The sequence below is a fragment of the Danio rerio genome, chromosome 3 (assembly GCF_052040795.2).
Source record: "Danio rerio strain M-AB ecotype USA chromosome 3, GRCz13ab, whole genome shotgun sequence".
Lineage (NCBI taxonomy): Eukaryota > Metazoa > Chordata > Actinopteri > Cypriniformes > Danionidae > Danio > Danio rerio.
The window spans coordinates 5,368,276-5,395,055 of NC_141023.1; the positions used below are offsets into that span (position 1 = coordinate 5,368,276).

Sequence of the window (26,780 nt, forward strand, 5' to 3'; positions counted from 1 at the left end):
GTGTCTTTTTCTTTGTCCCGTCATAGGCTCCCATTCTGGCGTGATTCGTGTTCTGATTGGCTGATGGTCTTGGAGGCCTGTATAAAAAGCAGCTTCCGACAGGGTTTGGGAGCTCATTTGTGCTGCGACCTGCTTAGAGTGGAGCTCCTGGATTTCCTTTACCCCTCCGGCCGACGACCAACATTTAAACTTGTTAACATTATTCATACTCAAAACTTCTTTTGAGAGTTTGAGCTTGTAGGGGTGGCCTGCCTATTTATTTGATTACTTTTGTGTCACGACACTAGACGAAAGGGATCCAATTGCAAGTGTTTAATAAAACTGAAAAAATGTGACAAAGGATATCACTGGAGTGAACAGGAGACAAGAAAGTTCAAAACAAGAGAGCCACGGGTCACAATAAAGACTTCAATGAACAACGAAGGATTCTGGAAAATAACAGACAGAAACAAGACAAACAACGGACTGATAACCAGAACATACCACATTAGGAAATATATAGCCAGGCAAATAAGGACCAGCTGGAAGATGATTAAGTCAGCTGATGACTTCAGCTGATCCTATAGCACGCTGTCAACACAAAAGGTAAACAGACACACACCCTCACACATGACAACACACAAGGCAAGATACATAACATACAGGAGGAACACACAGATCCATAAACCGTGACACTTTTGACTGTGTTTATGTTTAGGGAGAAAGGTAAGCTTCCTGTATTTTTTCTTTAAATATTTATAGGTAATTTAGTTCATTTACTTTATAGATTCTTCTATTTGTTATTTTGCCACCCTGACGAGATGCTCATTTAAAATTACAATTTTTTTCTATAATAAATCTATTTAATTACTCTCAACTGAGAGTCCAAGTTTGGTTGTCGACTGAAGGGGATCTTTTGCATTAAGTTTTGTTTTGGGAAATCCACCACTCCAACACTTGTTTTTCTGTTTATTATGCCCATGTTTTTTCCCCTAGACTTAGGGCATAATAGACAGATATTTGGCAATAACAAAATTAAGATAAAGGCTCTGCAGGATTTGTTTCATCACTTCACAATCCGGCTTTAAGGTGACGTTTAAGCTGAATATTAAAAGAATAATGCCAACATTAGCCTGTATACTTTGTCTACATTATGATAGAATGACCGGTCTTTTTGAACTGGCAGCTGGCCTGACCGCAGTCAAAATTCCCTCTTTTTGACTTCTTCTCAGACATCATTTGTTTCACTTTTGCAGGGATGGATTTTAATGTTGTAACAAACTTTTTAATTACTTTATTGCGCTAATCGAATTGCAACACATGATTGTTCATTTACCACCCAAGCCTGGCCTCGTCTAAAATTATAGAAATTAAGCCCGAACGATCCTCAGCTGTAGTCCACAGTCATATTAAAGTGATATAAACACAAGAAATGTATATTTTTTCTATTTCCTTACATTAAAATAGGATCAAAATCCCTCCCATTTTTAGGTCCACTGCAACGTTGATTAGGAGTGTGGTTTTCCCCCACCTACCAAATAGATTGAAAGGCATGTATTAACATGTCTCTATAGTAACACATAGAAACATGTCCTCAAAACAGAGTTTGCAAAGAAACTGAGATAAAAAAATTTTTTAAAAAAAGATCTGTTCAGCTCTCTGTGATCAGCAGCACCTGAAATTTGCTGTAATTCATACAACCCAGGCTCATTCTGAAATCATACCCTTGTATCCAATTCTGGATAGTGCTAAATATGTACCAGGACGTAAGGTTTTCTTAGAACATTGATATAATTTAGTCCCTAATTGACACCACTTGTTGTCCTTCTATTTTGAACTCTTCATATATTGTTAGCCCAATTTTCACCTAATTTGGCTAAGGCAATGCTGCCAAAATGTTTGCAAATTTTCCAGTTGCTCTGTAGCTTGTTGCTGTGCTTGTTTTTGATGTGGCCGCTGTGCTGCTTGGCCCCGATAATTGCTGCTTGCAGCTATGTTTATTGTTCTAATTATTATACAAATTGCTACTGTCGGTATATTTTAGTATTATTCACTGCACTATTTTTTTGCCAATATTCTATATTCTGCTACATAATTAAAATCTTTTTTAAGACAAAGATTTGATCATGACAGAATCTGGACAAACTCTGTAACAAGTATAGAGGCAAACATACACATAAATAAAGTTGATGTTCTAAAATATTGAATGTTTTTTTAGTTTCATGCAATGTTTTTAAGCCTTTCTTAAAGTTGTTAAAATGTAACCTGAAGAAACCCCAGTCTGGTGGTTTAACCTGTTTTTAAACACCCTGATGAGATCAGAAACTCCTACCTTTTACAGCTCTGACCAGGAAGAGACAGATGTGTGGTTTCTCCTCTCCGCCATGTACTGATTTTTATTCAGAATTTATTGACAATCAAAAGGGGGAAAAATCAAGTAGGGACTAGTGGAGAAAGAAGACAAACTCTTCACTCAGGGTTTTAAAGAACTTTGCTTCTGAACGGGCAGCAGATATTTGTGATTCTTGTGGTTAATTTTTGAAGCATTGGACAGAAAGTGAAAGTACTTTGCTGGAGCTCAAACAGGGAAAATGGCTTCCCTATCAGAGGAGGATTTTTCTTGTCCTATGTGTCATGACATTTTTAAGGATCCAGTAGTTTTATCTTGTAGTCACAGTTTTTGTAAAGAATGTCTTCAACAGTTCTGGAAAACCAAGAAAACTCAGGAGTGTCCCGTCTGTAGGAGAAGATCCTCAAAAGATTTTCCTCCCTGTAACCTTGTGTTAAAAAACTTGTGCGAGTCATTTTTAAAGGAGAGGAAATATGGATGTTCGTCAGAGGAGATCTGTAGTTTACATGGTGAGAAACTCAAACTCTTCTGTCTGGAGGACAAACAGCTGATGTGTGTTGTGTGTGTTACTTCAAAACAACATGACAATCACAAATTTAGACCCATCGGTGAAGTAGTTTCATCACATAAGGTAAGACAAATGACTCTTATGAGAATAAAGTCTTCTCTTTTCTAAAGTCGAGTCAATAGAGTTGAGGATCTGTTAGAAACATTCATTTTAGTTATCAGAGGTGAAAAGAGTAATAAAATCTTCTACTCAAGTAAAAGTGCTGTTGCTTACAAAACATTTTGCTTAAGTAAAAATAAAGTTACATGTCTATAAATCTACTCAAGTAAAAAAATAACTAAAAACGTACTCATGAGTAAAAAGTAGAGTAACTATTTCTCAAAAGGGACAAGATGATATAAGTCTCCAATTAGTTGTTTTTATTTGTATAAGTAACTTTGTATAAGTAACAAAATTAAAGACCAACACCAAAAATTATTTAAAATATTTTACAGATTATCGTATTTAACAATTTATACAAAATGGACTTGTAAGAGTCCATCTATTAGCCCAATGACGAAACTAACTGCATGGTCGAAGGTTTAATGCTTGTAAGCCTTTTCTAGTGCTTCTGAAAAGAATTTTAGGTCCCACTTTATATTAAGTGGCCTTAACTAATATGTACTTACACAGGAATTAATAGTTTGTTACAATGTACTTATTGTGTAAATACATGTATTTACTGTGTACTTATGCTTGATTAAATACATGTATGTAATTACATCTGTAATTAACTTTTACAGTATTTACATAAATTACATTTGTAAGAACGGATTACATTCATCATTTATGATTTAATTTAGAGTTTTGATATTTTCTGAGGTCCTATAATTTAAATTGTACAATCATTAGGGACCAACATCGCTGAGAGTTCCACGCCCCGGGTTTCCGCATCTTCTCACGGACAATATGTCGACACTCTGAAAATAGTCAGAGGATGCAGGATTAACTATATTTGAATAAACTGGTTGCATAACGCTTACCTAGTCTTAAAAAAATAGATCCTTAGCCAAGCCCATACAACTTGCTGCTTTCAGTGGTTAAATGATTAAAAGGTCTACATGTTATAGGCTCTCTATGGCTACATTTAATCAAATGCGCCTATTAATCAATTCAATTTATGCCATACTATAAAGGTAATGAAGACTCCTCGTAATCTACTGGATACAATGAATTCGCAAAACTCCAGAATTAATCAAAACTTAACATTTTATTTGTCAGGTAAAATTGTATTCTGCCAATTACATAATAAATCATCAGGAAGCCAATGCAGAGATGAGACTAACAACATAACATCCATTAATCAAAGATAAATCAAAGAGTTAGAGATGCATACCTGACCAGAGAAGTACATTGCAGCATAAGTCTCAGAGATGCTGCAATAGGGTGTCTTTTTACAAAATCTCTCCCCCCAACAGAGACAGCGCGCAGAAGTATAAATGCACAGCTACGCGCGTTGCATGCGCCGAGGGTTACGCCGGTCACTTGACGCAGAAGTATAAACCAGGCTTTAGGAGGGAGAGCATCTTATCAAGATCTTATCAAAGTAAAAACCAAATCAACATATACCAGTGAAATATTACTGTAAAATTAAGACCACTTTACTAATCACACAGAGACATTTAAAATGATACCAAACATGAATATAGTGCTGCAAGATACACCATATTAAAACCTTGAACATTTCATGTGAAATGTGCTCTGATCAGAAGGTGACATAAGGGTCAAGAAGGGGGCTTGAGGTGGCAGGAGAAGAGTGACTTTCTCACATTACCCCCTGCTGCAGAGTAGCTCTGTTTCTCCAGCCTGTGTTTGCATTGTCAACAGTGGTTTCTTCATCACTTCTCAGATTAGAAAATGCATTGGAGCATTGCATCTTGTCTCATGAAATTCCATAACAGTTCTCAGGGTCTGATATTTTGGAGAGATTTAGCCATCTTACAGACTTTTAATTTTTAGCCAGGCAGCCCAATAGCTTCCGACAATCTGTCTATTCATTTAATAATTGTCATGCTTAAAATCTGATTTATTTAAAAATCAGCGATCTTCACTGCCTGTTAGATATACAATATGAAGTGGGTCTCAGTTCGGACTATTTGCCCCCGTCATGCCTTTAAAATATGAGAGTTTGTTTTACCCCAGTTTTTTTGGTTGTTGCTAGATTGGCTCCTGCTAGATCGTCTGTTGTGTTCAACATAAGGAAGAGAATCAAACATATTTATTACAAGCAAATGGCGAGTAAGTGACAGAATTGTCAGTTTAGGGCTTTAGGTTGTCATGGCAATCATATACAATGTGGGATATACGCCACCAAGAATAGGAAATATCTCAACGTAAGATCATTTCTACGAAGATTATCAGACTTTAGCATTAGTGAGGAGATTTATAGTATACATATGCAAACATTACATTAAACAACGGACTGAAGATGCTTTTATACTAAGCATTCTAAACTTTCCACGTGTAATATATTTATTTATGTTCTGCATCATAAACTTCCATATTACGCCTATAAGGGTACATGCAGGCATGGCTAAAATTAATAATGAGGCATAGAAAGTAGCTTACCTTGTCATTGCTGGGGTTGACAGGCATTTTGCTGGTAAACTTTCTAAACTCCGGCGACAAATCCAACTCCAGCAAGAGTAGATAGACAAGTTTACCTGATTTTTCCCACACTGCTGCTGCAGTGACGTGGTTTCCAGCGGCCTCATGTACGAAGACTTGCGTGGAAATCATACTAAAACATTGCGTACGCACATTTACAGAAAAAAATTCAGATGTATGAAACACTGCGAACGCCGAATCTCACGCATATTCTTTTGTACATCCGAATGAACGTGAAACTGAGCGCAACATGCACGAGCACAAAACCCCTCCCTGCCTCCTCCCCCGTATGATTATGCTAATGACTCTACCTTGGCAAAACCAAACGAAAAAGCAAAGGCAAAATCAAGCAAAAAGAGAAACTTTGAACAGAATGTGAATTGGAGGTGCTGCTTTCGGAGGTAGACCGGAGAAAAGCGGTGTTATTTGCAAGTTTGTTCTCCAGAATTAACAACAAAAGAAAAAAATAGAGTGGGAGAGTTTAGCTGATGCGGTTAACACAGTTGGGTCTGAACATCGCACTGTGGAGTTAAAAGAGAAATAGTGTGGTTTATAGGTGTAAAATGTTAACTTAATTAGTCTCAGTGGCGCACCTCATTAGATGCATGTGATCATGAATTGACATGTTCGAGCATGAACTCGGTTCGAATCCAGCGTCTGATGAACTCTTTCTTCTTTTTTCCCCGCTACATATCAGATTTTGCCCACTATTTATCACGAGAAAGACAACTAGGAATCATTAATAAGTTTGTGCATCATATTTTATTTGCACATTTATTGAATGGAAATGTTTCTGATTCACGCATGCAAATTCATCTTCAGATAGTGTCTTTATAGCAATGTGCGTGCAGTAGATCGCTCAGATTACATTGGGAAAACAGGCGACCGCTGCAAATTGTGCTTTAATGTTTAGCTGGTCAACTGTATGGTATGGAAACGTTATATACCTGCTAGATGAACCCGTCACATACAGCTGCCATTGCAAGGCTCAGACACTTTGTAAAGAGCAATTTAACACAACTACCTCTAGGAGTCGCCAATGGAAATAAAACAGACACGCACAAAAAATGTGCGTATGCCAGCCATAAAGCTGCCGTGGAGCTGCGCGCATTCAGACGCAAAGTTTTTGTGTGTACGTAGCGTTGATATATGAGGCCCCAGGTGCGATTTCCTTTTTCTTTTATCATTGCATTTCTTCATATATTTAATTTTTTACTCGGTAACGCATATGATTTAAAATGTATCGAAGAACAATACTTTAGGCAAATCATACTTAAGTAAAAGTAAAATTACAGATTTTAAACACTACTCTAGTACACTACTACAGTAACGTGAGTATATGTATTTTGTTACTTTCCACCTCTGTTAGTTATAAATGTATGTGATATTTGATATAATCACACTCTCAACTGCAGTTTTGTTTATAGTTGAGTAAATAATCAAATATTTGAATCAACCAAACTGTCTAGACCAATGATTAAACACAATACCTCATCATGTGTTTAAATGCCTGTATAAAAACAGCTCATTTCATCAACCAGAGAAGGCAGCAAAGTCAGTCAGTAAGCAGAAGACAGTCTAGGGGTAATTATAATAAATAACAGTGTAAACTGAGAACAGTTTAACTGGAGAAGAACAAAACTTTGCAATGAGAAAGTGTGTGTGATTCTTAAATAGTCCAGAAAATATGTATCAGCTGTGTAGGTCTTGAGTGAGAGTCAACATTCAGGCAATCTCTATACCGGTCATCATTGGGATGTGAAAATTCCAATGTTGTGTGTTGTTTTCTAACTTTGTATGCTCATTTAAGACAAAATTTGTTGTGTTTAAAAGAAAATCCACCAAGATCGACATCATGTTTAGATGTTATTATTAATATTATGTGTATGTCTGTTCAAACACGCACCCAAAACCCAGTGTCCATTTTCGCTGTGCTTCAAAAAATGTGCACAGAATTGATTTGCATTGCCTGTAATGGAAAGTAAGGAAATCCCTCTGCTTATATATTTATTTCAAAGAGTTTTCAAGCCTAAATAAAATGAAAGAATAGAACAGATTCACATTTAAGAGCAAGGGGCGTCCCCTGGTGATTTGCTTTTTAATGTTTATTGCCACCTTTCATAGAAAGATTGAAAAAAATGGGAGAAATATGGAAAAATACCTTTACTGGATAATAGCGGGATAGAATTGTAAAATACAGAAGAATCACAGGAAAAACAGTAGGGTTGACAGGTATGAATCTCTGGTGACGATATGGTTAACTACAGAAGTCGGATATCTTACATTTTCATTGTAATCTGGAGTTTGTGTATTTTTATTTGTTCAATTCTAGAAAGATCTCAATACAGCACTGAAGTCCTTACAGGAGAAAATTAAACACAATAAAGACATTAAAGAAGAGTTTGAGAAAACCATTCAACACATCAAGGTAAGAACTGGTACATCATTTTGATTTATCATAATGCATAATAATTTTTAATGAAGTGTACTATTCTGCTTTTGATTTTTTTTAATGACTGTATTAATATTGTATTGTTAAACTGTTTAATTGTAGTCCTTGATTCTGATTGGTTGAGCTACATATAAAACTGTTGTAAAATACTCTATACATATTCTCCTGTGACTGTTTCTTGGCAACTATTACACAATCAGTAAATACCCAAACATGGCCAAAAGTTTTATTTTCTTTGCTTTTAATTTTTAATGACTGGCATGGGGCGACACGGTGGCGCAGTAGGTAGTGTTGTCGCCTCACAGCAAGAAGTTCGCTGGTTCGAGCCTTAGCTGGGTCAGTTTGCATGTTTTCCCTGCGTTCGCGTGGGTTTCCTCCGGGTGCTCCAGTTTTCCCCTCAAGTCCAAAGACATGCGGTACAGGTGAATTGGGTAAGCTAAATTGTCCGTAGTTTATGTGTGTGAATGAGTGTGTATAGATGTTTCCCAGTGATGGGTTGCAGCTGGAAGGGCATTTGCTGCAAAAAAATGTGCTGGATAAGTTGGCGGTTCATTCCGCTCTGGCGATCCCAGATTAATAAAGGGACTAAGCCGACAAGAAAATGAATGAATGAATGACTGGCATAGGACCTCAATACATTACAGAATAGTGATGGGAAATTCAGTAATTTTACTGACTTGGATCTTTAAGTCTTGTTCATCGAGATGAACAAATCTTTTTTTGTGTGTGTGTGTCATTTCATTCATTTTGTTTAGTTTGCAAAAATGACCTTACAATGTTAAGAGATGCTTCCAAACACATCTACAACTAGCCCAAACGTTGATCACACTACAAACAAGTCACAACTAAAATTTTATTATACTAAGAAAGAGAAAATAATCCTTTATGATTATCTGGTGTTTTGTCTATGATTAGCACAGCTCATCTGACATGTCTTTAATTCAGTCATTTGTTCACGTCATACTGACAGTCCCATATAAGCTTAGCCAATGCGTACAGTCTGAGCCGGAAACACCCATGATTAGTTCACCTTTTGAGTCCTTTGGTTTTTGAGTCACACGTGACGGCATGTAAAGATATGACTCAAACCAAAGACTCAAGAAATTAATGACTCAAATCTTTTCCAGCTCTAAATGCATATGATTGGCATCTTTCATGTGATGAACTAATCTTCTACTCCACCTGCACAAATGCCTGCATGCATGAATGAACAAATCATTCCCTGAAAGGACTCATCGTTCTCGTGTCACATTAAAAGAATGAATGTTTAAGAAGAAAGCCACACTTTTTGACGGATGACGTAAACGAGAGGTTTAGACTGGTGGCAATTGGTTTTAGCCTTGGTGCATGCACCCACCTGAAAGAGGGTCTGTCTGGCCCTGCTCCATGTGCGTTAGCACCTCTGGACAAAGGCGTTGGCGGAAAGAACTGCGTCTTCAGATTTCAGACTAGGACAATTTGGTGGCTGTTAACCTAAACTATACTAAAATAGAGAGAGGCCCGTAGCCGACACTGGTAATAAATTATGTGCATGAGAGCTGTTCACTCCTGGAGGAGGGATTCTGAGAAACCAAACATCGCAATGTACGTTCAAGATCTTGGTTGGCTCTCTCAGTTTGACTGTTTATCTGGGGATGAAACCGAGACGAATGGCTAACAGTGGCACCCAAAAAAATGACAGAACTCTTTCCAAAATTTTTAAACAAACTGGGGTCCCTAGTCAAAAACCATATCTGTCAAGAGGTCATGAATGCAAAAGACGTGATTAATGACAGCAACCACTGTTTCTCTGGCTGAGGGTAATTTGGGCAGAAGGACAAAGTGAGTGGCTTTTGAGAATCAGTCGACCACGGTTAAAATCGCATGATTGCAGGATTGGAGACCTGTTACAAAATCTAGCAATAAATGGGACCAGGCTTTCTAAGGCACTGACAGCGTTTGAAGGAGCCCAGCAGGAGGGCGATTAAAAGTATTTGAAACGGCACAAACAGAGCAAGCCAAAACAAAATCGCATTTATCGCGAGCCATAACCGTCCACTAGAATCATTGTTAAATAACAATGATGTGCGGCTCACCCCCGGATGACAAGCCACTTTGGAAGAGTGTCCCCACTATATGACGTCAGACAGAAGCTCCTCTGGCACAAACAACCAACACGCTGGGCATCCAAGCGGGGGCGTTACCTCTTCCGAGGCTTTGTGAACCTTCGACTCAATCTTCCTTGTAACACAAGAAATAAAAACTAACACAACGAGTTTGTCACCGACTCGGTCCCAGTCATTCCCCTCGTTGGCCAGCAGAGGTCATCATCACCGGACTTCTGACATCACGCCATCCCCATAGACTGATTGCCACACATACCTGCAGCACATCTCCTCATTAAAATAAAGCCCACCGAGCCTGCCTAGAGCTTAATCTTTTGGCAGACTTGATGTTTTCAAGATTCTTGTGATCGGTCCAAACAATAAAAGGGACCCTTCAAACTAATGACGCCACTCCTCCAAAGCAAGTTTGACACCAAACAACTCTCTATTACCAATGTCGAAATTTCGCTCGTCGGTAGATAACCGATGAGAGTAATACACGCAGGAGTGAATCTTGCCGTCCGAAAAGCAATGCTGAGACAGGATTGCACCAACCCCCACCTCTGACATACCAACTTCAGGGGATCAGAGGTTACGAGAATGGGGGCTGAAAGAAAGCTGCCTTTCTGTTTGGTAAATACAACTTGCGCTGCACTAGACCACCTGAACAAAGTCTTGGGGGATGTCAAGGTGGTCAGAGGTGCGGCGAGCTGGCTGAAATTGCAAAAAAAAAAACACCAGAAAAAATTGTCAAAGCCTAGTAACCACTGTAGGGATTTACAGGAGTCTGCGGTTGGCCAATCTACCACAACTTGAATCTTCTCTGGATCCAAAAATGGAACAGACACTTGTCTGTTGTGTTGAACATGTTCTTGGAGAGAGTAAATAATATCAGTATGTCATCCAGGTAGACATAGATAAACTGATAAACTGAGGCCGAAGGGAAAAACGCAATAAATTAATAAACATTGACAAAAATGCCCCCTGGGGCTATTAAATGCAGGCTTCCATTCATCCCCCTCTCATATACAGACCAAATGATATACGTTGCATAGATCTATTTTTGTGAAAAAGGCCGCCCCCTGCAGACACTCAAAAGCTGAAGACATCAACGGCAAAGGATAAGTATTTTTCACTGTGATGTTATTCAGCCCACGATATTCAATTCACAGACAGAAAACCTTGCTCCCGCCAGTGAAGAAGAGGGACGGATGATCTTGGGTGCTAGAGAATCAGAAATATATTTCTCCATGGCCTTCCTCTCTTGGATAGAAAGCGAGTATAATTTGCCCTTAGGCGGAGACGTACCTGGTAATAAGTCTTTGGCACAGTCATAGGGACGATGAGGAGATAGAGAGGCAACTCGAGATTGCTGAATGCTCTCTTCAGGTCAAGGTACTCACTGGGCATGTTAGACAGGTCTATGTGTTCCTCCTGAAACAGAACAAGACAACTGAACAAGCAGACACAAGACAAGACTCATGACAACTCTCACTCCACGAAAACACTGATTTATGACCCCAATTTATATGGGGCTTGTGTAATACCAGCCAGGGATTTTCAAGGACCACAGGTGGTCTCTGTTAAAAAAAAAACTGTAATGGATTCAGAATGTTTGCCAGATGTAATTAGTTTTATGGGACCAGTGGAGTGTGTGATAGGGGAAGAGAAAGCCCATTGAGACCATTGACAGCGATAGGTTGAGAAAGGGGAAGCAAATTTCAGACTGTAAGCAAGTGTGGAGTCAATAAACACTTGACATTCATGATTGTCAGAGTTCCAGCATAACTTAACTGATAACAGAGTGGCAGCACAGGAGGGTTTGTCCAAAATGACCTCACCCGCCAATAACTTCTTACCTACTTACTGGACACGGAGCTACTATATCTCCAGCAGTGATGTTGTTTCTCCTGTACCAAGAGTCGCATGGGCTCAGGGTCAAAGGTGGGTGTGTCTACCACCAGCGGAGGTGAAGAAAAAAGTGTGTCAAGACATGTTATGTACGTGGTGTCTTGCGTTGCAGCCTGGTGTCCACTCGGATGGCCAAATCAATGAGACCATCTAAAGTTTTTGCCAACTTCAGAGCATAAATCTCGTTAAGCTTTCATGACAGAGTTCAGCGAGCATTTCGCTTCACTGCCTAAAGCTGCCTGATCGAAAACTCTCTTGATCTCCACGGAAAAGGACTGAAAAGAGAAACAGCACGGCTGCAGCTTTCCCTGACAGTAAGGTGACAACAAATGCAACGTACTCTCTTCTGTAGGAAATGAGGAAGGTTGCAAATTTATGTAAAGTGAACACTTGACAACGAGAAGCAACTCCGCTTCGGGAAGCGTACTCGCCACCAATGGAACTCAGTTAGGACAGCCTGAGAAGACACAGACATAAACGTAAACAACAACGAACTAACAATGAGAAACTGGAGCACCAACTATATATAAGCATAGGAATGCACAGCAGCTGTAGTGCGCTGATGAATCAGCTGAGTGGTGCTAAGCAACGAGGAATCACCGGTGACAACAATACCACATGAACACACAAATGACGAAGATAAACACAGAACAGATCTGTCAAACATTACACACACAACATAGAAGGAACACACAGACCCATAAACAGTGACAGATTCATTCAAAATGAATGAATCATTCAAGAATAACCACCCATCATTATTTCAGATATCATTCAATCATCCATTCATTTTCTTGTCAGCTTTGTCCCTTTTTTAATCTGGGGTCGCTACAGCGGAATGAACTGCCAACTAATCAAGCTTATGTTTTACACAGTAGATGCCCTTCCAGCTGCAACCCATCACTGGGAAACATCCATACATACACATACACTATGGACAATTTAGCTAACCCAATTCACCTGTACTACATGTTTTTGGACTTGTGGGGGAAATCGGAAGGAAACCCACACCAACACGGGGAGAACATGCAAACTTCATCAAAGCAGTAAATCCACTTTCAGCTACTAACAGCGCCCCACGCTGCTGAAATCAGCTTTCAGAAATGATTAGATGTGCTCCAACATTAGGTACATTCAAATCCAGACGGAAAACACATCTGTTTAGCTGTGCCTTTACTGAATGAGCACTGTGCTGCATCCGACAGATTGCAAAATTGTGTCTTTTTTCCTTTTCATTCTTTCATAGCCCATTTTAACACATTTTATCTGTTGTTATCAGTTTTCAAGCATTTTTATTATCTGTTTTTATTTTCTTATACTTTTCACTTTTATTCCCGTTAATGTAGAGTACTTTGAATTGCCACGGTGTATGAAATGCAATATTTAAACTTGCTCTGCCCTAATTTTGTTTTAAATTTGCATAAAAATATGTGGTTTTAGACAAAACAACCTTTAGCTGTTACAAATTCACTGTAAACGATGGTTTGTTGTAGATTATTGTAGATTATTTTTAATTAAGGGCTTTAATTAATGACATGTTGTGTTGATGATGAATTGTCTGTGGTTTTCTTTAAGACTCAAGCCGATGACACTGAGCATCAGATTAAACAGCAGTTTGAGAAGCTTCATCAGTTTCTCCGAGATGAAGAAGAAGCTACAATCACTGCACTGAGAGAGGAAGAGGAGCAGAAGAGGCAGGTGATGAAGGAGAAGCTGGAGGAGATGAACACACACATCTCAGCTCTTTCATGCACGATCAGAGACACAGAGGAGATGCTAAAAGCCAATGGCGTCTGCTTTCTGAAGGAGTTTCCAGGCTCAATGAAAAGGTGAGTGATCTGCTGCTGTCTCTGCTTCTGTAGCCAAAGCCACTGCAGTTCTGACTCCTGAATGTACTTCCAGAGTCCAGATCTCACAGCCGGATCCACAGACGCCTTCTGGAGCTTTGATTAATGTGTCTCAGTACTTGGGGAACCTGCAGTACAGAGTCTGGAGGAAGATGCAGGACATCGTCCACTACAGTAAGAGTCTACACTACAGGATGCAAATCTCATTTCAAAAATTCTTAAGTACATACAGAAAAATAAACCAAATGATCCACAATACAACAACAAAATTGTAACTTTTTAAAATAAAATCTCAACAATGCTTGGGTAATATCAATCAGCTGAAAATTTGAAGGAAAAATCTACAGTTCCCCATCTAGGGATCTTCAACACTGTGTCTAAACAGAACGCTAGTGGAAACACCTCTTTTATACGCGTCTTGAAGCACATGTGAAATCAATCTAATGTAATTAAGCAGGTGTCATCAGACCAGAGAGTATAAAAGCCTGTACTGAGCATTCAGTGTTAACTTCTTTGCTTTCAAGAAGCACGCACGTGAAAATACGCCCTCTTTCTGTAAACTTTCATTACTGACTTGCATACACAAAATACTGACAACTTACTTTTTTATTTTGATATGGCAGAGAAAAGCTTTAAACATTGTGTGCCTCCATGCCCTCGCTTTATTACGGCTGGTGACTCACATGATTTGTGTTTAGAGTGTTTGGGAGAGGAGCATGCCATGGCAGCATTTGAGAATGCTGACTGTGGGCACTGTGACGCTCTCTCCCGCAAAGTGCTGCGTAGTCGGAGGGAGTTCTTTAATAAAGCTCCAGTGGCGCGTTCCCCTCGCGGTTTGGGTCCCGCTCGTGCTGAGGCTGAGCGTCGACTTCAGTCGTGGGGATCTGGCGGATAAGATGGAGATGGACTCTGTCCTTTCTCTTTCTGGATCCGTGAGATCTAATTCTCCTTCGGGAGCGTCAGAAGCACACTCTGCGGTTTCTTCTGCGCCTCGTGGGAGGGCGGCGTCCTCCGTTTCCGAGCAAACGCTGCAGCAAACGCAATGAGGGTCTGGGAATCTGCCGCCCCAGTCAGTGGAATATGAGGAGTTAGTGGAGGTGATTTCACGTGCTGCTGACAGGTTTGACGTAATAGAGTGGCAGCCAGCACGTGAGCAGCAGCAGCTGCATCTGACAGAATTGCTGGATGAGAGAGAATTACCCAGCAGAGTAGATCCTCCACTGAGGGACCTCCCCTTTTGCCCCGAGCTACATGAGGCTGTTTCTAAATCATGGAAAAATCCTTATTCAGCACGTTTAATGACACCGAAAACGGTTATTTATTCAGCAGTTCGTGGGCTTAGGGAAAAAGCATGTAAAGAAATGCCTTTAATAGAAGAAGATTTAGCGCGTCATCTGCGTCCAGATTTAAAATCTGCAAGGGTCCCTCCTTTGTCGTCTAGACCATTAAGAATAACATCAGGTCTAGCATTTATGACGGCTGGTCAGTCTGTCGGATGCCTGCACACTATGTCAGTGTTGCAGGCATATCAGGCTGACCTAATTAAAGAGTGCCTAGATGGCGGGGGAGCGACACGTGAACAGCTTCGAGAAGCCGTCGATCGCATCGCCGAATCCTTTGACCAAGTCAAAAAACGCTCTAGCTCCCTCGGGGACTTTCTTCCCCCAAGACCAAAAAGTCAAGGGGCTGTTAAAAGACAGCCCCAGCCATCAACCAGCTCCTCATACCATGCGGTACAAAAGGAGAGCGTGGCTTCCCGGGCTCCCCCTCAGAAAAAGAGGGCCTGGAGAGCATGCTCTCAGCCTGAGCCTTCCCCTAAAATTCCCACGAGGACGATAATAGTTTCGAGGAAGGCGAAGGATAAAAGGAAGTCCTGACGTGTTGGGAGTCAGGCTTCCCAAGGTCCCCCTGGACATCGAGAGCACTATTGAACCAGGCGCCCTCACTGAACCAGGGTCCGTGGAGAAAGGGAGAGACCACCTCACCACTTATGCTGGCTCTGTGTCTCCCGGGGTGGCGTTCCTCAGTGTCTGAGGGCATTGGGGGCCCCACCCCCTCCTCGGGGGGTCCAAGAGCAACCAGAGGTCAGTCTCAAGAGGCTGGTACCCCTAGCACATTTTCTGGCAGCGTGGAAACACCTGCCGATGGTGTCTCAGTGGGTCCTGCTCACAGTGGAACATGGCTACAAAATACAGTTTTGTGCACGCCCATCTCACGTCAATGGTATTACACCCACCGTAGTGAAGCCAGAACAGGCTCTGGTTATGGAACAGGAAGTACTGGCTCTATTAAAGAAAGGCGCAATAGAGCGTGTTCTCCCACTCGACAGAGAGTCAGGGTTATACAGCCGGTATTTTATAGTTTCCAAAAAAGATGGGGGATCGCGTCCCATATTAGATCTGAGAAATCGAAAACAGTCGGTCGGGGCCCTCAGGTTCAGGATGTTAACCATCAAAAACGTGGTGTCACAAATTCAGTCCGAGGACTGGTTCGTGACGATAGACCTGAAAGACGCATACTTCCATATTTCCATCCTTCCCCAACACAGGAAATACCTGAGGTTCGCTTTCGGGGGCGAAGCGTTCCAGTATCGGGTTCTTCCATTCGGCCTAGCTCTGTCACCTCGAACCTTCACCTAAATAGTCGAAGCGGCACTAGCTCCACTTCGTATGCAGGGTATACGTATCCTAAACTACATAGACGATTGGCTATTTCTAGCTCAGATTCACGATACGGCAGTTCGACATCGAGATGTTGTTCTCACCCATATCAGAAGGTTGGGGTTTCGGTTGAACACCGCAAAAAGTGTGCTTGTTCCAGCCAGGACGACCATTTTTTTAGGTGTGCTATGGGACTTCATGACGATTGGAGCACGTCTGTCCCCGCCACGAATCGCTTCGATTCAGTCAGCCGTACACAGAGTCAAACTAGGCCAGTTCATCACTGTGAAACACCTTTAGAGGTTGTTGGGTCTCATGGCAGCAGCAACCAGCGTAATTCCGTTCGGTCTGCTGTACATGAGACCCCTGCAGTGGTGGCTCAAATCCAGCGGGTTTTCCCTCAAGGGGAATTCTTTCTGCATGATCAAGGTCTCGCGGCGCTGCCTTCGAGCCTTACTGTATGTGGAAAACGCCCTGGTTCCTGTCCCAGGGCCCAGTGTTGGGGGCTGTCTGTCATCGTGTTATGCTTATGACAGATGCTTCTCTAACGGGCTGCGAAGCAACCCTGAGGGGGCTTCCCGCAGCGGGACGATGGGGAGAACATCATCGTTACTGGCACATAAACTGCCTGGAGATGATGGCCGTGTTTCTGGCCTTAAAACACTTTCTCCCAGATCTAAGGGGCCATCAAATTCTAGTCCGCACGGATCTCGAATGCTATGCAAACTAGCACATCGGATCCTCCTGTGGGCCCAGAACAAAATTCTGTCCATCAAGGCAATGTATGTCCCGGGCCATCTGAACATGGGAGCAGATCTCCTGTCGAGGCAGGTGGTGAGATCCGGGGAATGGAAACTTCACCCTGAGGTGGTGGAGACCATTTGGGAAAGATTCGGAAAAGCACAGGTAGACCTGTTTGCTTACCAAGAGACCACGCATTGCGTACTGTGGTTTTCTCTCTCGCATACAGGCCCTCTGGGACTGGATGCCATGATTCAGACATGGCCGAGGCTAAGTCTGTATGCTTTTCCCCCGGTCGCTCTGCTCCCAGGAGTCCTGGAGATGGTCCTTCAAGACGGAGTACAGTTACTGCTGGTAGCCCCATTTTGGCCAACCAGAATTTGGTTTTCGGACCTCATAGCCCTGCTGGCAGGTCTCCCGTGGGAGATCCCCATCAGGAGGGACCTTCTGTCCCAGGCGGGAGGAATGATACTTCATCCCCGACCCGACCTGTGGAAACTGTGGGTGTGGCCTCTGAGGGGGCCCACCTCATAGAGTATGGACTGTCAACCGCGGTTGCTCAGACCATTCTAAGCTCCAGGGCTCCCTCCACAAGGAAGCTTTATGCGCTAAAATGGGCTCTCTTTTCAGCTTGGTGCAAAGAACACCAGCTGAACCCAGTCAGCTGTCAGGTAGCCTCAGTGCTGGAATTTCTCCAAGATCGCCTGTCTGCTGGGTTGGCTGCATCCACTCTGAGAGTGTACGTGTCAGCTATAGCGGCTTACAGTTCTCTCCTAGATGATGAGTCACTAGGACAGCATCCGCTAATTCGTTGCTTCCTTCGTGGAGCCATAAGGCTAAGGCCTGTCAGCACACACAGGGTACCGACATGGGATTTAACATTGGTGCTCGAGGGCATCTCTGTTCCCCCATTTGAGCCACTGCAGGAGGCATCAGATAAGTTTCTGACACTAAAAACAGCTTTCTTATTAGCTATTTCTTCCTTAAAAAGGGTTGGTGACCTCCAGGCTTTGTCGGTTGCACCTTCATTTCTGGAGTTTGCTCCAGGCATGTCCAAAGCCTTTCTTTATCACAGACCGGGGTACGTGCCTCACTCATGTGGCGAGACCTGCTGTGCTACAGGCCTTTCACCTGCCCCCATTTCAGTCGTCGGACCAAGAGAAGTTAAACTTACTCTGCCCAGTTAGTGCTCTGAATACATATGTTAACCGGGTTATCAACTGGAGAAAGAGTGAACAGTTACTGGTCTGCTTCGGACCTTCAAAGAGGGGGAGTCTGGCGAATATGCAGACAATAAGTAATTGGATAGTTGAGACTATCTTAATTACCTATCAGGCTGCTGGACGTCCCGCACCTAAATTTGTTAAGGCCCACTCCACAAGGGCTGTAGGGGCCTCCAAAGCTTCTATTTCGGGCTCAGCCCTTTCTGACATTTGTTTGGCGGCAGGATGGTCGACACCACATACATTTGTGCGTCACTATCAACACGATGTAGACCCCTCACCAGGGTCCTCTATTCTCACTGCGTAGTGTGCGTTCACAGTTAGCAGTGAGTCTGGCCTAGTGGGTATTGCGTTCCCCTAGTGTTCTGGTTAGACGCAGTGTTGAAGTTCCCTAAATGAGGAAAGTCTCGGGTTACATATGTAACCATAGTTCCCCGAGAGGGAACGAGACACTGCGTTTTCCGCCATACTCTCTTCTGCCTGTTACTTCTTTCAAGCAAATTCGAAGTTGATACTGAATGCTCAGTAAAGGCTTTTATACTCTCTGGTCTGACGACACCTGCTTAATTACATTAGATTGATTTCACATGTGCTTCAAGACGTGTATAAAAGAGGTGTTCCCCTAGCGTTCTGGTTAGACGCAGTGTCTCGTTCCCTCTCGGGGAACTATGGTTACATACGTAACCCGAGACATACTTCTTTCTTGAACCACAACACAATTTCAGTAATGTTTCTTTTAGTAAAGTTTCTTTAAAGATATAAAGTTATTGATGTATTATGAACTGTATATGTGTGTATTGTGTAGTTGTAAAATATAGTCTTAATTTTAAATTTTATATTAAATTGGCCAATATACTCGAGCAATAGTATAAGGGTCATAATTTATAGTCTGTGTTTGGTCCACTTTTTATCATGATATGAACAGGAGAATAAAAGCCGCTGTTGATTGTGTCTCTTCAGCTCCTGTGATTCTGGATCCGAACACTGCAAATCCACATCTTATCTTGTCAGATGATCTAACTAGCGGGAGAGGGACTGGGAACAGACAACCTCTACCTCCTAATCCCGAGAGATTCGACTGGTATTTCTGTGTTCTGGGTTCAGAGGGGTTTAACTCAGGGAAACACAGCTGGGATGTGGAGGTTAAAGACAACTCAGGCTGGGGTCTTGGAGTAACTACAGCAATAAACCATTGTAAGGGGCGAGTTTTTTATAACACTGGTGTCTGGTGTGTGTGGTATCATTCAGACGAACAGACTAAATGGGCTGGTTTTCGTGTTAAAGAGAAGCTTGAGCGTGTGAGGGTTTCACTAGACTATGACAGTGGAATGGTGTCTTTCTCTGATCCTGTAGCTAAAACACATCTACACACATTCACAACCACCTTCACTCACTCAGTCTTTCCATTCTTCAATTGTGGGTTGTCTTCCTTTCTGAGGATCTTACCATTGATTAGTCAGTAATGCAGGATTTATACTGTGGGATTTTCAGAACTCTTGGATCACCATTGTTTTCACACTGCGTGACTACACTAGAAATAATTGCACACTGAAGGAAATGACTAATTAATTTACTCTCATAATTTTTTTATTGTAATATTAAGTGTGATGGACAACTAGAATAATTTAGAGATATTTAATGTTTACAGGTTTACTTGATGTAATAAATTAAATGAGTAAAGAGAGTTTAATATTCATATTAATTAATTTGTAATATTTGAACATTTTCAAATTTTTGCAAACCTAGTAATATTAAGTAATTTTTTTAAATGGATGTGGCGTAATGGATGTGTAAATCCCAGCATGCTTTGCATGGGATTGAATTAAGAGGAAAATATTTTGAAAATGAAAACAATATTAGGTGTTTAAATTTGAGAAAGAGTTGTCAGAGTTTGATATTCATTAGTTTGAAAACTCTCAATACCTTAGACCAGCGGTCTAAACTGGGGTGCGTGAACCCGTAGGGGTACACAGATTGATCACCAGGGGTGCGTGAGAGAATGTTTGTAATAGCGGAAAGATTTTATCCATTTATCTTAGGTAAACTTCACTAGAAAAGTCATTTAGAGAGAAAGAAAAAAAATCACATTACAAATTGTAATTTACAACCTATGTATACTCACTCATCTCACGGCTCCAGGTCTGCGTCACAATAGCCGCGCCCCTTTCACATTAGGTGCTAAGTGATGGTACATTCGTAATTTTTTTCCCTAACTATATTCATCAAAACAGACACCTGGTTAAAAACTGCCACTTTAAAGAAGTCAAATAACAGTACTGATGAACCATCTACATCGGCCTCTTCTGTGGAGATGTACAGCGGCCTTGAATATATGAACTCAGAGGATAACGAACAAGTTGAAGAGGCACGGGCAGGAACAGGGAAATCCACCAAAGATGTACTGATGAAGAGAATAAGGCCTACACTTGAGAGTGAGAAAATGTCAAGTAAGAAGCGTAAATATAGTGACAGTGATTTCAGGTTTACATGGATTGAAAAAGCAAAAAATCCAAATCCGCTATATCTTGTCTGTGGTGAGGTTTTAGGTAATAGCAGTCTTAAGCCCTCATACGTATACAGTCCGGCACTTACAAAGTTTAATCAGAGATAGGGGTGCTTGACAGGTGTCAAATATTAGAAAGAGGAGCACATAGCAAAAAGTTTGGGAACCACTGCCTTAGAGATAGCCAAGCATTAAAGTCGTTCACCGATGAAAAACAGGCGCCAACTTAAATGTCAAAGGAAAGGAAGCTGTAATCTGATTGGATGACAGTTAAGGCGCATTGTGTTGTCTTCTTTTTTTCCTTCTTTTTCTCTCTTTAGTTTTTATTTAACCTTCAAATAAGAATCAGCCATTTTCAACTTCCATTGTTAATTATATATGATATATCCAAGCATATAATAAACTAAATAGTACAAAATATTAATAATAACATGAATATTACAAATAAAATACAACCAGGGGGTCAATAGATATAGGCGGTGGCGTAGCGAAAAATGCTACAACCCCCACCCCCAGCTAAAGAGCGTGGGGAGGTTGGGGGGGGGGGGGGGTTCTGGGGGCTGCTCCGACACAGGCTTATTGTAAAAATTGCATCCCCCATATACATTTCTGGACAACACGAATTATAGCCAGAGGTATGTATGCCTGCATTTTGTCGTTAAAACGAACACTGCAGGGCAGTATGATCACATAACATGAGTGTAGCAAACAACCAATCACATGACACACGAATGCAGCGAACAGCTAATTACAGAAGTGTAGCGAACAACCAATCAAACGAGTGCAGAAAACAGCCAATCACACGGGTGCAGCAAACAGCTATTAGCGCCATCCTTTCTATTTTTTATATACCAGTAAAGAATATTGATTAATTTCACTAACCCTACAAATGACAACTATATATGACATACCATTAGTGTGTGCAGTATCATGCTGTGAGTAGTAGCACTACAGTACAGTAGTTAACTGCTAACACTCCTGCCAGTTACTCATTGTAATTTTAAGTATATAACCGTTAGTCACTGCTACTGCTCTATTACAGTAATTCGACTGGCAACACTGTAAAATGCCTAGTAAGATTTCACAGTGTGGTTTACAGAAAACTAAGTGTACATACTGCACATACATATTAAAACAACAGGATTAATATTGTTACAGCCATAAAAAACATTAGGACCATTTGTATTTTTTTCATATTATTGATATATTGTTTATTTTACAAATGACTGTATTTTAATATACAGCTTGCATATTTGGGACATTTCTATTACATGTGTGAAGCTCATAGGTCAATGTTATATGTATAACGTATGCGAAAGAGGCAGCTGAGAGTTTTGAGGAAGGGCACAAGCATCTTTAAAGCCATACCTAATGTGAAGCTAATGAAAGTGTAAATAGTCCTTAAGTTTGATTTCCGAGTCTATTGTATCCACAAATAAACGAAGAGTGAACTGTTGCACTACAGGCTTTGGTTTTATGCATCAAATTTTTTGTGCCTGCTCTTATAGAAATGGTGGATAAAGATGAGGAATATATTAATCATTATAAATATATAAGATAGGATTATGACATTTAATACCAACAGGAACTGAAGGTCCTGCTAACTTGTGACAATGAAAACCCTCTTTGTCTCTGACTACACATAAAACTTTAAATTAATGTGTTATGTACATATTTTTGTTCTTTTGTTTCTTTCAATACTTGTATTGTTCTCACTTGTATTGAATAAACTTTCAGAATATTTACCAACCCATCGTTTAAGCACTCAGAATTACAATAAAAAATCTATGCTCAGCATGAAGAGTTAGTAATGTAATTTGTGTTATAAAATTTTAATGTAATTCATAAAGCATCAATCATTCTCTCTTTGGCTCTCTGCAAAGGCGGTCGTACTTCTTTCCTCTCCTTCCCATATCTCTCCTTACTAGCTCCTCTTGTCTCGTCTTATTCTATCTCTGAGGCTCTCCGTGTCCTGCTATCCAAACAAATAAGGAATTATGGATTTGATCAACTGGTCTCTGAATGCGATTGACACCATCTTCTCAACGAGAAGTTTGGGCTTGGGAGAGCCCACTTGTCCTGCGGGAACGTTTGCAGCTGGATACGTGATGGATGGGTGGGAGAAGTGGCGAGACCTGTGCTTGGCTGCTCTGTCTCTGGAGGATATTGAAGATATTTACCTATTCGAAACTTTGATAACAGGGTTTCTGCTGATGGGCTTATGCGGGGCCCTGGGGTATCGACAAATGATGACAGCGGTCAGTGCTGCGCAAAACCCCACCAGGCTGGCCGGCTTGATTGATACGCATATGGGTAGTGTCACAAATCAGACTATGGTCCTAGACCGCAAACTGGAAAACATTGAGGTGAAATCGAGTGATGGACATTAAATATCTGTGAAATTGGCAGATCTTGACCTAAAGTTGAAGTATTTCCCTACTGTTTCGGCTCTCTTCTTTCTCCTGCCAGACGGCCTCGGCTGGAGAAAAACATCTCTTCCTGATAGCAAGATAAGAAGACGCTCTGAAATTCCTGCTCTCTGTCAAGGACACCTGTTAGACTACAGGCTCACACACACACACATACACAACTACAGATAGACAATCACTACTGATCCTGTCATTCAAATGCCTTTATGTGCTTTCACCCAGGAGAGGAGTGGGCGGGTCTGCGACCAGCACCTGCATGGCTGCAGAACCAGATGGCTGCTGGCCCTTATCGGACTGTATCCATATACCCTGTTCCCATCCCCTGTGTCAATGTTGTGTCTCATCTGTGTGCTTTTATACTAGATTGGGCTGTTTTTTCTCCTTGTTCTCACCCTGCCCTAATTCAAGAGCAAGGTTAGAGGGTATTTTTTAGCCTGACTCTCCTTATGTATCTTACTTCCCTTTCTAAATGCTACCTTCTGTGACCTGGCTTCCCCTGAAAATTGTGATGTTTGTGTATGGGCGAGAGGGGGGGGGGGGGGGGCGGAGTCAATTTCACTATACCAAAGTGTATGTGACAAATAAAGGCGTGATTTGATTTGATAAACTGAAAACACCTACGAATCAAAAGTAGCGGGAAAATGTTAATTAACAGATTGTTTAACAATTTAATGCAGCAATTTTGGATGGGGCACATGGAATCAAGATGTAGACCAGGGGTGTCAAACTCAATTCCTGGAGGGCCAAAACCTGCACAGTTTAGTTCCAACCCTGCTCCAACACACTTACCTGTAGGTTCCAAACAAGCCTGAAGGACTCAATTAGTTTGATCAGGTGTGTTTAATTAGGGTTGGAACTAAACTGTGCAGAGCTGCGGCCCTTTTGGAACTGAGTTTGACACCTGTGATGTAGACAATCAATAAATTCAGTTTCTTATTGCTATGGGTTTATTCTGACTTTTATATGGGCATTATATCGTATTTCATTCAGATCTGTACCATGCAATGTCACTGTAATTCTTCTAATTAATTGGAAGCATGACATTGGGCATCGTGTGCATTCAGACTTATCCGTTCTCATACTCCACAATCACCACCTTAAAGAAGGCAATCAGCACTCTTATCCCTCTTATCCACTTTTATACCTATTGACCTTCTATCATAATACTTTGTATGTATCATCACATTCTTGTAAATTGGCCCAGTGTACATGTGGACATTATAGACGTAGGAATCACTGTGTTTCGACAATGATTCTCCAACCCTCTCCATGTGCTGTTGTTTAACACCGTCTGCTGTGGTAAAGTGTTGCTATTCGGAGAAGTGTCCAGTAGGGCTTCTATGCACCACCTGTGATCGGCATAGTCATTTTGAAAATATCTCTGTTGCAAATTGTTCGCTAAAGTCTGCTGGTTCAGTATCTCATACACCCATTCAGCATTGTTGGTTCTACTGTCGAATTACATGACATATGATTTTCTTCTCCTTATATCAGTATCAGAAGGAAGTCTATCTGTTAATTTAAAGGGAGATCTGATGTATTCAACATCATGTTCTGTAAATGTTGTTTGACTGTCGTACATTTCTGTGATTGGGATTGCTATACAGATGGTTAGACGGTTAACTGGTGCTTGATTTAGTAATACTGTATTTGCATCAGATTCGAACTGTTCAGCATTAGGATCATAGTAATAAGTACTAGAAAGGATGTGCCCCGTCCCCACTGAGCACTAATTGACACTGTGAGTTTGCCTTGAATAACTATCTTGTGGGTGTGTAGTTACAGTAAGTTGCAGAGCTGGCCCTGAAACTCCCTGCACCTTTATATCATCATTTGAGTAAAAAAACACCATTCTCTCTTCTGTTCTCTCTTTCAGCTTTTCTTTGGCCTGATGTCTCATAATAACTCTGCTTAGCACATTTCCACTCCTCATCAGATCTTTATTTCTCGTTTCTCTTTTTAACAGCTGCAGTAATAACACATGAGCCCAGTTGTTTCTTCTGTTCTTTTTATCCATTCTTTGTGTTTTCCCCCAGGCTCGTTGGATATCTTCGTCCGACCACCAGTCACCATCCTTTTTTTTAATCCTGTATTTCTTTTCAATCTCTTTTTCTGTATCACATATCTGCTGAAGCTGACTGTGATATGACAACAAGTCCTTAAGTATATAGTCTAAAGGTACATTAGGTGGGTTTGTCCCGTTTTTCACAAGGGTGGTTTCACCCTTTCCCTTCAGTGCTTTTAGTGCATTACGAAAACTCATCTTGATAAGGAATTTCAGGAATTAAATACGCTTGACTCGGCTTGGCGTTTTTACTTATTTGAAAGTATCAAGGTTCTTCTCATGAGGTACAATTCTGGATGGGGAAAAAGTTTTTAGTCTTTGGTTTATTCTAGACTGAATTCAGATTGATTCAATCAAGACAGATATGATCACATCAACAGTCTGTGATGGGATGATGACAAATATCTGCTGCTGATCAGATCTTATCTACTCTGCAACAACACACAGACACACAATGGTATGGTTATTGAACAATTGCAAAATGTTTTAGATAGTAAGAAAAGCCAGTTATTACTTATGTGATAGTAAGAAAGCCAGTTGCCTTTTGGCTTCTACGCAATTGAAATAATTGGATAAATTCCATAATATTCTACGGAATTACGTGACAGTATTATTTTTAACCCGTCTGTTTTTACTGTAAATTTGTAGAAAATATCGAAATCAGTGGTCTCAAACTCAATTCCTGGAGAGCCACAGCTCTGCAGATTTTACCTCCAACCAACTACAACTGAGACCTGCTTAATAGTCTTTAGTAGTAATGAACATCTTGATTAGTTGTATCAGCTGTGTTTGAATAGGGTTGGAGCAAAACTGTGCAGAGCCGCAGTCCTCCAGGAATACAATTTGAGACCCATGGTCTAAATGTATTTATTCATTCATTAATTTTCCTTCAGCTTAGTCTCTATTTCAGAGGTCGCCACAGTGGAATGAACCACTTTTACTTGCCTAGTTAAGTCTTTAAATGTCACTTTAAGCTGAATACTACTATCTTGAAGAATATCAAGACAAATATTATTTACTGTCATCATGACAAATATAAAATAAATCAGTTATTAGAAATGAGTTGTTAAAACTATTATGTTTAGAAATGTGTTGAAGAAATCTGCTCTCCGTTAAACAGAAATTAATTAAAAATAAACAGAGGAGCTAATAATTCAGGGAAGGCTATAAGATAAGATAAGAGACTTGAAAATCAAACCAGCCAAAGAATAGTGCCCAACGAGCCTGATGAGAATTAAGATGTTTGGCTGATCTAATGTATTCCAGGTTTTTATGGTCGGTCCAGACCAGGAAAGGAACCCCCGACCCTTCTAACCAGTGACGCCACTCACCCAATGCCAACCTGACAGCCAGTAACTCTCTGTTCCTGATGTTGTAATTTT

At 40.9% G+C, this 26,780-nt stretch overlaps 1 protein-coding gene and 1 pseudogene across 2 annotated transcripts; one reads left to right on the forward strand and one right to left on the reverse strand.

Moving 5' to 3' along the window:
- Positions 1 to 108: 108 nt before the first annotated feature.
- On the forward strand, positions 109 to 22,653 carry LOC147845457 (zinc-binding protein A33-like). The gene is made up of 6 exons (XM_087243669.1): positions 109 to 585; positions 2,321 to 2,960; positions 7,816 to 7,911; positions 13,506 to 13,759; positions 13,833 to 13,951; positions 19,362 to 22,653. Exons 2-6 carry the CDS (start codon positions 2,571 to 2,573, stop codon positions 19,862 to 19,864), a joined length of 1,362 nt encoding a protein of 453 aa, XP_087099795.1. The 5' UTR covers positions 109 to 585; positions 2,321 to 2,570; the 3' UTR covers positions 19,865 to 22,653.
- Positions 22,654 to 24,488: 1,835 nt separating this feature from the next.
- On the reverse strand, positions 24,489 to 25,829 carry LOC147845458 (uncharacterized; annotated as a pseudogene). The gene is made up of 3 exons (XR_015481552.1): positions 25,771 to 25,829; positions 25,117 to 25,690; positions 24,489 to 24,999 (listed from the first exon to the last, which is right to left on the reverse strand). The product of XR_015481552.1 is annotated as an uncharacterized LOC147845458 (transcript).
- Between the last annotated feature and the right edge of the window lie 951 nt (positions 25,830 to 26,780).

Bases quoted from the DNA above. Each gene is read 5' to 3' on its own strand.
- LOC147845457 (XM_087243669.1), top strand. From the start codon at position 2,571: ATGGCTTCCCTATCAGAGGAGGATTTTTCTTGTCCTATGTGTCATGAC. The intron at 2,961-7,815 runs GTAAGACAAATG...GTTCAATTCTAG, and splicing joins AAGTAGTTTCATCACATAAG to AAAGATCTCAATACAGCACT. The intron at 7,912-13,505 runs GTAAGAACTGGT...GTTTTCTTTAAG, and splicing joins AAACCATTCAACACATCAAG to ACTCAAGCCGATGACACTGA.